General features: G+C 50.7%; 4 protein-coding genes across 4 annotated transcripts; all 4 read left to right on the plus strand.

Moving 5' to 3' along the window:
• Positions 1-371: 371 nt before the first annotated feature.
• CDV56_103282 (beta-catenin-like protein 1) lies at positions 372-2,629 on the plus strand (the record flags this gene model as incomplete). The annotated part of the gene is made up of 10 exons (XM_026756901.1): positions 372-398; positions 448-502; positions 567-805; positions 864-970; positions 1,028-1,262; positions 1,307-1,400; positions 1,459-1,973; positions 2,026-2,310; positions 2,371-2,488; positions 2,547-2,629. 10 exons carry the CDS (start codon positions 372-374, stop codon positions 2,627-2,629), a joined length of 1,758 nt encoding a protein of 585 aa, XP_026610610.1.
• A 522-nt stretch (positions 2,630-3,151) lies between these two features.
• Positions 3,152-6,999, plus strand: RPB2 (DNA-directed RNA polymerase II core subunit RPB2; the record flags this gene model as incomplete). Its single annotated transcript, XM_026757194.1, has 2 exons — positions 3,152-6,756; positions 6,837-6,999. The coding sequence occupies 2 exons, from the start codon at positions 3,152-3,154 to the stop codon at positions 6,997-6,999; spliced, it is 3,768 nt and encodes a 1,255-aa protein (XP_026610611.1).
• A 1,675-nt stretch (positions 7,000-8,674) lies between these two features.
• esdC (GTP-binding protein EsdC) lies at positions 8,675-9,515 on the plus strand (the record flags this gene model as incomplete). Its single annotated transcript, XM_026757749.1, has 2 exons — positions 8,675-8,866; positions 8,922-9,515. 2 exons carry the CDS (start codon positions 8,675-8,677, stop codon positions 9,513-9,515), a joined length of 786 nt encoding a protein of 261 aa, XP_026610612.1.
• Positions 9,516-10,289: 774 nt separating this feature from the next.
• On the plus strand, positions 10,290-10,746 carry CDV56_104287 (uncharacterized protein; the record flags this gene model as incomplete). The annotated part of the gene is made up of 2 exons (XM_026757906.1): positions 10,290-10,410; positions 10,463-10,746. 2 exons carry the CDS (start codon positions 10,290-10,292, stop codon positions 10,744-10,746), a joined length of 405 nt encoding a protein of 134 aa, XP_026610613.1.
• Between the last annotated feature and the right edge of the window lie 122 nt (positions 10,747-10,868).

The following is a 10,868-nucleotide window of genomic DNA, read 5'->3' on the forward strand; positions in this document are numbered from 1 at the left end:
GTACAGATGGAGTTCTTGTAGAGTAATAGTCAGAATGGGTTATGGCGATCAAGGAGCAGAGGTTTAGAAGGTACTTGATGGCCTGCGGAGGAAACACCACTCCGAGAAATCTTTCAAACGTTCAACTCTTGGCATCACTGATTGCGTCTTTAGCGTGTCCCGGCACCCGTATCTCCTCCAAAGTAGCTTGCGCGACCAAATGTAAGAAAATAGATTGCAAGAATACATACTCAAAAGAGAGCCTAGGAGTCGTCTTTGGAGGCCGAAAGTCACATTTCTTCTTGCTATATTGCTGGTGCCTCCAGGCTTGCTACCCCGTCCTTTGGAGGAAAGTCTTTTGTACCATTCTGCGCGCCGCGCACGTCGCAACCATGACGAGCATAGACGAGCTCTTCAAGGTACAGAATACTCAGCATATTATCATTGGATTGAGGCTAACTGCAATAGAAACCTCTGTCGGCAGCGAGCGCCAAGCGTAAATTAGAGCTTGCACAAGACCCGAGTACGTTCTCTTATTTCCCTGCGCCTACCCATCCTACAAGTCCGTTGCTCATGCGCAATGTCAGATGAGCTCTACAAGGCAGCGAAGTTAGACGCGAACGGTGATGTCAAGTCGAAAGGGAAAGCACCGATGGTGGAGGAAGATGTTGAGGACGACGGCGAGGCTGGTCCGGAGCTACCACCTGATTTCGATGCCGAGGATATCCCAGACGATGAAGAAGGACGATTTTTCGGCGGAGGGATGGAGCGCAAAACAGCCCAGGCAATGCAATATATCGACCAGCAGGATGAAGGCGAGGCAGCGGTATGGAACAATCTGGGTCAGCAATGTCAGTTCGGACCCAGCGCTAACGTTGCTCTAGCCCGAGAAATTTGATTCAGCCTGGTTGCGACGGCTGGCGCTCACATTTGAAAGGAAGATATCGAAAAACGCCGAGCTCCGCGGGAAATTTGAGAATGATCCCCAGAAGTGAGTTGACTGGACCTCGTTGCTTGGTGAAACAAATAGTGCTAACCATCTGCCTAGGTTCATGACCTCGGAAGCCGATCTAGACACGGAGATCAAAGGACTCTCAATCTTATCCGAACACCCTGAATTATATGGGGAATTCTCCAAATTGGGTTGTGTGGGCTCTCTAACATCATTGCTGTCCCATGAGAACGCAGATATTGCCATAGACGCAATTCAGATCATCAGTGAGTTGACGGATGAAGATGTAGAGGCTGAACAGGAACAGTGGGATACTCTCGTTAATGCATTGGTATGTGCCGCTTCGCTTTACGGGACGATTGCTGACGATATTAGTTGGATGCCGACCTCATTGAGCTTCTCACTCAAAATCTATCACGGTTCGATGAAACATCTGAAGCCGATAGAGCAGGCGTGTACTATGTGCTAAGTATGTTCCTCATCGGTTTACAGTTCGATGAAGACATGATGCTAATTTTCGTGACCAGACGTGCTGGAAAACCTGGCTTCTCAAAACACAATCGCGGAAAAGATTGGTCAAGACTCTACCGTACTATCGTGGCTCCTCTCTCGCATACAGCAGAAAGAAAATCCAGTCAGTCAAAATAAGCAGTACTCAGCAGAGGTTTTAGCCATCCTGTTACAATCGTCTCCCAAAAACAGAGGGAAATTCATTGACCTCGATGGCGTCGATATTCTACTTCAACTACTGAGTCAATACCGCAAACGCGACCCTGAAAAAGACTCGGACGAGGAGGAGTACGTGGAGAATCTTTTCGACTGTTTGATATGTCTTGTCGACGAAGATTCTGGCAAGGAGAAATTTCTGGAAGGCGAAGGCATTGAGCTTGCTCAGATTATGCTGAAGGAAGGCAAATTCAGTAAGCAACGTGCCTTGCGAGTTCTTGACCATGCTCTGGGTGGACTGGGAGGCGGCCCTGCGTGCGAGCGTTTAGTTGAAGCAGCAGGTCTGAGAACAATTTTTGGAATGTTCATGCGAAAGGTAGGCGACTTGTCAAAATGGACCCCCGCCAGCTGTAACTGACTCCAAACAGCAAGAAAGCCAGACAATAGAACATCTATTGGGAATCTTTGCTTCACTGCTACGCCTCTTACCAGGAGGTTCGGCTCCACGCATTCGTACCCTTGCCAAATTCATGGAAAAGGACTACGAAAAGATTGTGAAGCTGGTGAAGCTAAGACGAGACTACGCTTCAAGGGTGTCGCCTGTTGAACAAGCCATTGAGAAGGAACGGAAAAACTACACAGACGAAGAACAAGAAGTCATGGCTGCGGAATGGCTCTCCAGACGCTTTGACGCTGGTCTTTTCTCTCTGCAGGTTTGTTCCTTATCATTCGCCTTTCTAGAACTGATTGGCTAACATTCACTTCACTCTCAGTTAATTGATGTTTTACTAGCGTGGCTGGTGGCCGAAGATGATGGGGCGAGGCGGAAGATCATTTCACTACTAGCAGATAGGGATGAGGATCTGTCCATTATCAAAGGGACATTGAAGGGTAAGCAGCATTCACATCACAGAATTCACTTCTTTTGTACTAACTTCTTGTCAATCAGAGCAAATCGAGGGACTTGCCGATGATGAGCCTGGGCAAAAGGACCATAAAGAACTGCTCGGGACCCTGCTACAATACCTATAGGATGCAGCATATAACTGGATGTCATGTTTAGTAAAGATTCAAGAGAGAGAGAGAGAGAGAGAGAGTCGAGCAATGATCATCGTCTCTCTTCACACACCATGATTCACTCGTAGATCAGTACCCGTAGGCCAGTACCCGAGCTGATAATATCACGTGATTTAGTTGCCTATTCTGCTCTAGTCGAGGACTAGCGCCAAGTCGGGGTCGAGGCGCTAGTGGCGGCTCTCTGCTCAAGATCCATCAGCAGCCGGAGAAACGAAGCGTCCAGCTTTGCTCCATCCAACAACGTCCTCTGCTGCAGGGGATCTCTCACTCTCCATCTATCAAACTGAGATTCCCGGCTTAGTGAACCCTCTTGAGTGTCGCTTTTCGAGCACACTTACGCTAGTGTCACTGCTCGTCGCAGCAGTTGATCAACACGGAAGTGGGATCTTTTCTTGTTTGAGCGCGTCGCTCCCTCCCTGCGCTCAACCCATTTTTCATTGATCGTCCATCTCAAAACCGAATCCGATTTCCGTCAAAATGGCCGACTACGACGATGCGTACGAGGAGGAGTTCTACGATGAGATGGAGGAGGGGATCACGTCGGAGGACTGCTGGACGGTTATCTCATCCTTCTTCGACACGAAGGGTCTTGTGTCGCAGCAGCTGGACTCTTTCGATGAGTTCATCTCATCAACGATGCAGGAGCTAGTGGAGGAACAAGGCCAGGTCACCCTCGACCAGACGCTTCCGCCTTCGGATGATGAAGTCGATCCCGTCGTTCTCCGTCGGTACGAACTGAAGTTCGGAACAGTAATGCTCTCTCGACCCTCGGTTACTGAAGGCGATGGTGCGACTACCATCATGTTGCCTCAAGAGGCTCGTCTGCGAAATCTCACTTACGCCAGTCCGCTCTACCTCGGTATCACTAAGCGAATTATGGAAGGTCGGGAACGGCTGATTGCGGATCGTGATGAGGACGACGCGGTGCCAGATGCGGACGAGGACAGAAAGGCCCGTGGTACATATTTGCAGTGGGAGCAGAAAGAACTCCCTGCTGATCAGGCGAAGGAGGAGACTGTGTTCATCGGAAAGATGCCCATCATGCTCAAGTCCAAGTACTGTATCCTCAAGGATCTGAGCGAGCAGGCGCTTTACAACTGGAACGAGTGCCCCTACGACTCTGGTGGTTATTTCATCATCAACGGAAGTGAAAAGGTTTTGATTGCTCAGGAGCGAAGCGCCGGCAACACAGTGCAAGTTTTCAAGAAAGCGCCACCAAGTCCTACACCCTACGTTGCTGAGATTCGAAGTGCGGTCGAGAAGGGTTCCCGACTACTCTCGCAATTGTCTCTTAAGCTTTTTGCCAAAGGAGACAGCGCCAAAGGCGGATTTGGCCCTACGATCAGATCGACTCTCCCCTACGTTAAGACGGATATTCCCATTGTGGTCGTTTTCAGAGCACTGGGTGTGGTCTCGGACGAGGATATTCTCAACCATATTTGTTACGACAGAAATGACACCCCCATGCTCGAGATGTTGAAGCCTTGCATCGAGGAAGGTTTCGTCATCCAAGATCGCGAGGTCGCTTTGGATTTCATCGCCAAACGTGGGTCTTCTCAGTCCAGCATGAACCATGAGCGTCGTGTCAGATACGCACGAGAGATTATGCAGAAGGAGTTACTTCCCCATATTTCTCAGAGCGAAGGTAGCGAGACGCGCAAGGCCTTCTTCTTGGGCTACATGGTTCACCGACTCTTGCAGTGCGCTCTCGGTCGTCGCGATGTGGATGATCGTGATCACTTCGGAAAGAAGCGACTTGACCTTGCCGGCCCTCTGCTCGCCAATCTCTTCCGAGTTTTGTTTACGAGAGTCACTCGGGATCTCCAGCGATATGTCCAGAGATGTGTGGAAACTAATCGTGAGATCTACTTGAACATCGGTATCAAGGCCAGTACCTTGACCGGAGGTCTGAAATATGCCCTCGCCACCGGTAACTGGGGAGAACAGAAAAAGGCAGCAAGTTCCAAGGCAGGTGTCTCGCAAGTGTTATCTCGTTACACCTATGCCTCCACATTGTCACATCTTCGCCGTACCAACACGCCAATTGGTCGTGATGGTAAGATCGCGAAGCCTCGTCAGCTTCACAACACCCATTGGGGGCTGGTCTGTCCTGCAGAAACTCCTGAAGGTCAAGCTTGTGGTCTGGTCAAGAACCTGGCTCTCATGTGTTATATCACCGTCGGTACACCCAGCGAGCCCATCATCGATTTCATGATTCAGCGCAACATGGAGGTTCTCGAGGAGTTTGAGCCTCAGGTGACACCCAATGCAACGAAGGTTTTCGTGAATGGTGTTTGGGTTGGTGTCCACCGAGATCCCGCGCACTTGGTCAACACCATGCTCTCTCTGCGTCGGCGCAACATGATCTCGCATGAGGTCAGCTTGATTCGGGACATTCGTGAGCGTGAATTCAAGATCTTCACAGACGCTGGGCGTGTGTGTCGGCCACTTTTCGTCGTTGATAATGACCCCAAGAGCGAAAACTGCGGCTCGCTGGTGCTCAACAAGGAACACATCCGCAAGCTAGAGCAAGATAAAGAACTGCCCGCGGACCTCGATCCCGAAGATCGCAGGGAACGCTATTTCGGTTGGGATGGTTTGGTCAAGTCAGGAGTTGTCGAGTATGTCGATGCCGAGGAAGAAGAGACAATTATGATCGTCATGACCCCAGAAGACCTGGAAATTTCCAAGCAGCTTCAGGCGGGTTACGCTCTCCCGGAGGATGACGATCCCAACAAGCGTGTCCGATCGATCCTGAGTCAAAAGGCGCACACTTGGACGCACTGCGAGATCCATCCCAGTATGATTCTTGGTGTTTGTGCCAGTATCATTCCCTTCCCGGATCACAACCAGTCGCCTCGTAATACCTACCAGTCTGCGATGGGTAAACAAGCCATGGGTGTGTTTTTGACCAACTTTGACCAACGGATGGAGACGATGGCGAATATTCTCTACTACCCGCAGAAACCATTGGCCACAACGCGGTCCATGGAATTCCTTCGATTCCGTGAGCTGCCAGCTGGGCAGAATGCCATCGTCGCCATTGCTTGCTACTCCGGATACAACCAAGAAGATTCGGTCATCATGAACCAGAGTAGCATCGATCGCGGTCTCTTCCGCAGTCTCTTCTACCGCACATACACCGATACCGAGAAGATGGTTGGTCTGACTGTTGTCGAGCGGTTTGAGAAACCTATGCGCTCGGATACGATCGGTATGAGAAAGGGTACCTACGATAAGCTCGATGAGGACGGTATCATTGCCCCTGGTGTGCGAGTGTCTGGTGAGGATATTATCATCGGCAAAACGGCCCCGCTGGCACCGGAGGCGGAGGAACTCGGCCAGCGAACCAAGGCACATACCAAGCTGGACGTGTCGACGCCACTGAGAAGCACTGAGAATGGTATTGTGGACCAAGTCCTGGTCTCTACCAGCAATGATGACCTCAAGTTCGTCAAGGTGCGCATGAGGACGACAAAGGTTCCTCAGATCGGAGACAAGTTTGCCTCCCGTCACGGACAGAAGGGTACCATTGGTATTACTTACCGGCAGGAAGACATGCCATTTACACGCGAGGGTGTTTCTCCCGATCTTATCATCAATCCGCATGCTATTCCATCTCGTATGACAATTGCTCACTTGATCGAGTGTCAGCTCAGTAAAGTCTCGGCGCTACGTGGGTTTGAAGGTGATGCAACACCTTTCACTGATGTCACCGTCGACTCAGTCTCTCGGCTGCTTCGTGAGCATGGTTATCAATCTCGTGGGTTCGAAGTGATGTACAATGGCCACACTGGACGCAAGCTGGTTGCGCAGGTGTTCCTGGGACCAACATACTATCAGCGTCTGCGCCACATGGTCGACGACAAGATCCACGCCCGTGCCCGTGGACCGACCCAGATTCTGACCCGGCAGCCTGTGGAAGGTAGAGCCCGTGACGGTGGTCTGCGTTTCGGAGAGATGGAACGTGATTGTATGATTGCGCACGGTGCCAGTGCCTTCCTGAAGGAGCGTCTATTTGATGTTTCCGACCCATTCCGTGTCCACATCTGCGATGACTGTGGACTCATGACCCCGATTGCGTAAGTCTCCTCTAACCCTTTGCAGATGGTCTGTCTGCATCACAATAAGCACTAGCTAACCGATAAATTTCGCGTGGCAGGAAACTGAAGAAGGGGCTTTTCGAGTGTCGACTGTGTAACAACAAGCACAGGATCTCGCAGGTGCATATCCCGTATGCAGCCAAGCTTCTGTTCCAAGAATTGGCCGCGATGAATATCGCCGCTCGCATGTTTACCAACCGTTCTGGAGTGTCCGTGCGGTAAGTAACGTAAGGGGACAGTCGAGTGGGCAGAGACACAGGAGGGTTTTTGTACAATCTTCGTCCTTTTCTTTGTTACGACAGGACCAAAACTACTTCTTTATATTCGTTTTCGTCCCGTTCGCCCCCTCTAATTATCTACGCGTTTTCATACTCACTCCCCTTTCCCCCTTCTTTTTGTGATTTCGACGGAGAGAGAACAGATTGAATTTTCTCTTTTGGCATTTCCCTGGCGTACAAAGGATGCAAGATGGACTGTCTCTGATCTCGACTTGATACTACTGTGATTTACGGGCCACCGCTCCGAGAGATGAGCCTGAAAGGGGAAGCGAGTGCCTTGGTTCTTTTTCTCTTCATGTACTCAGCGAAAACTAGAATAACTTGGACAATCCTGGAATGTTTTTGTCTTCTCGAGTCTGTAGCCTGGCAGTCATAGGCAGTATGTTATTAGATAACAAGGCTGGAGCAGCGGATTACATGAGCCTTCCCCTCTTTCCATGCATGATGAATTGTCATGTAAACCTTAAAGGATGCTATTTATCTGTATCTATATCCTGCAGGAAGCAAAGTAGCTGATAGTGTACATGAGGGCAGCCCGTGTGGTTGCTGAAGGGAGGCCTGCCAGAAGCCTCTATTGGTGATGTCCTCATCACAGTGGATGACAGGCGCCAAATCCAGGGTGGTGGTTGGTGCACGGCTCTGCTATGTGGTTGGCTACTGGAAAGTTTTTGAGCCCCTCCTTCTTGTAAAGCAACCAATCAGCACCACTGTTTACCCGCCAGCGAGATCGAGTCCCCACTCTGACAGCTGAAGATGGGCAACTGAAGGCGCTGATTGGCTGCGGCAGTAGATATCTGCTCCACCGCCAGTAATGTTCTTAGAATAGCCTGCAGGTGACGGCATCCATCTTCCATCGTCTTACAGAACACCATCAATAATGAGGAATCTGCTGGATGCCTGGAGAGAGCCTTAAAGGTGCCGCAGCCGCCAGCCTGCTTGAAGAGGCTTCTCTCCCCCTTCTCTTTCTTTCTTTCTTTCTTCTCTTCAGCAAGCTTCTGTGTTGTTTGAGCTGCCCTTAATTTGGAAGTATCCTGTGCACTGGTTGCACTGGTTTTTTGTTGCTGTTATTGTTGTTATTGCTGCTGCTTCTATACTACTAATTACTTCCCCTTCCACTATACCAAAAGATCCTCAAGTCTTCCCTTCCTCAATCTTCTCCATCAGACGAGCTGTGCTCTCTGATCTTGTTCATTCACCTTTGCTCAGGATACTTCTAGATTATATAATCTTCTTCCCACGGTTCTCAATCCTCGTCGCAGGCCGACGTTGTTCATTGTTAGCCGTTTCCAGCTCAAATTACTTGCTCGGATCTTGTCAAAGAACTGGTTTTCTTCTCTTTGTCAAGGTCTTTTTACACTTTTAATCTTATCTGATTCTAATCCTGTCGTGGGCTGGTTCCCGTCAATCTTGAAAGAGAAAGAAGAGCCTCGTTGTGAGCGTTGCATCGCCTGCCAACCAACAAGCAACCAACCAACCAACCAACCAACAGAATTTGATCGAATAGGCTCTGGCAGTCTTTTGGTCTAGGTTCTGATTCAACGATCTATATCGACTTCCTCCTTCAACTTCACATATAATATAATCTTTAGTTTCACTTGCATCAATCATCTACTGCCACAATGACCGCTGTTCAACTCAAGTTCTCTCTCCGGACTTCCTCCAACGTCAAGACTGTCCATCTGCTCGGCTCCTGGGATAACTACTCTCGCCAAATCCCCCTTTCCCGGGATGATTCCAAGCCGGGCTCATGGGTTGGCAAGTTCCGCTTCCAGACGTCGATGCTCAAGCTGGGTGGTCGGTACTGGTACTACGTAAGTATTCGTCGATGTTGAATTGCTAAGGAAGGAAGACTAACCATTGGTCTAGTATATCATGGATGGATACCATGTATCTCACGATCCCGCCGTCGAATACACCGTTGAGCCCACCACTGGCCGCAAGCTCAACATCCTCGATGTCCCCGGTGGCAAGAGCTCCAACCCTGCTCCCAAGACGCGCCGAGGTTCCAACGACGTCGTTAAGGGCCGAGCTCTGTCTCCATCCAAGATCCACCACCCCAAGCCATCCAAGCCCTACGCCTCTCGACAGATCCGGGAGACCGACTTTGCTCCCACCATGGAGGAACTGACCATGCGCTTTGCCAGCTCCCGCATGTCCGATGAGTACTCGTACTCCAACAGCCCGCCCAGCTCTGTCGGCTCTTCCCTGTCATCTCGGTCTTCGGGCAGCACCTCGCCCTCGTCCTTGTCTTCTATGAGTGACCCGCCCGCCACGATCTGCCGCTGTGAACGGTACGGCATCACTCGCAGGGGCGACCGCGTCAAGCTCGACTGCGGTGGTAGCCGCTGCGGCTATGTCACCGAGTCTTCGGAGGCCAGCTGCTCCGAGTCTGATAGCGATGAGGAATACCGCCGGGCTCGTACTGCCGTGCGCCGTCAAGGCATCGTTGTGCGCAGATAAATAGTTGATCCTTTCCACTTCCCCGTATCTCCCTCTTGTGCTTCTTGAGAGGACCCATTCATCACAGAGACGGGAGATCGACTATCTTCCTGCGCCTCGGTCAATGCAACGATACCGACTCAGCGTTGGTCTCGGCATGTTTCGAGCAATTCGATTTTGTTTAAGCAAAACTATAGTCACTCCTTTGGCATGAATTATGTGATGATTCTTTTTCAGCAGAGAAGAATGAAAGAAAAAAGAAGAAAAAAAAAATATCAAAAAAGGAAGACGGTCAACCGGACCAGGGCCTCACCGTTGACGGCACGAGGGCAACCGGACTCGCTCCGTCCTTGTGTACCTCACCGCGAGGAGGAAAAGGATGCATGCGCGATTGACAATTGTCCGCTCCATGTCTCATTCGTCTCGCACGAGATGGGTTATGGCCAGGCGGAAACGAACGTTGATGACTTGTGATCTGGACGGCTGTTCTCTGGAGGCATGCAAGATCTCTGCTCCACACCATACCCTAGAGCCAAATATATATAGCGCTGTCCAGATAAATGAGATACGACAAAATGAATATATTGATGAAAATATCCAATCGAGTCTTTTTGTCCCATTCGCGGTATGAAATATCCCTCCAGCCTTGAACTCGGATGCGTTCCGTCCCCGCATCGGATATCCCGAACCATGCCATCACTTAAATGTCAGCCAGTAGACGAGGCACATACACAATCCTACCCCGTTCTGAAGAAAGTAGCTTGCCCATCTACAGTCGGACAAGGATCCAGCACAATGTCCCTCGACACCCCACTCACAGTAACATACAAAGAAGCCAACGGCAGCCAAATCACCACAGACATCTACCTCCCGCCCTCGACCTCCTCAAATGGCGAAATCAAAAAGTATCCCGTCCGTAAGTTCTCTCCCCTTCCACTCCCTGAAGGCAGGCTCCCTGACAATAGCAGTAATCAACATCCACGGCGGAGCCTTCATGCTCGGCCACTCCCGCATGGTCTCCATGCCCCAGATCCAAGACTGTCTGGACAGAGGCTGGATCGTCCTCGTCCCGAACCACCGGCTCTGCCCGCAGGTGGATATCCTCGAGGGACCCATGACCGACTGCCGCGATCTTCTGCGCTGGGTGTACAACGGCCACCTGGACTCGATCCTGGCGTCTGCAGACGCACCAAGCCCAAGCTCAAGCTCAAGCTACCGCGCCGATATGAACCTGTCCCTTATACCCATCTGACGCTGCCGACGAACTTACGCGCGCACATCTCACTAGTCCCTGGCTTTCATAAACAAATTCAAATATGAGGACTACCTAATCCATCACACTCCATCGACATCAGCCGTGGTCTTCCATTGCCC

Source organism: Aspergillus thermomutatus, assembly GCF_002237265.1.
Source record: "Aspergillus thermomutatus strain HMR AF 39 chromosome Unknown NODE_296, whole genome shotgun sequence".
Lineage (NCBI taxonomy): Eukaryota > Fungi > Ascomycota > Eurotiomycetes > Eurotiales > Aspergillaceae > Aspergillus > Aspergillus thermomutatus.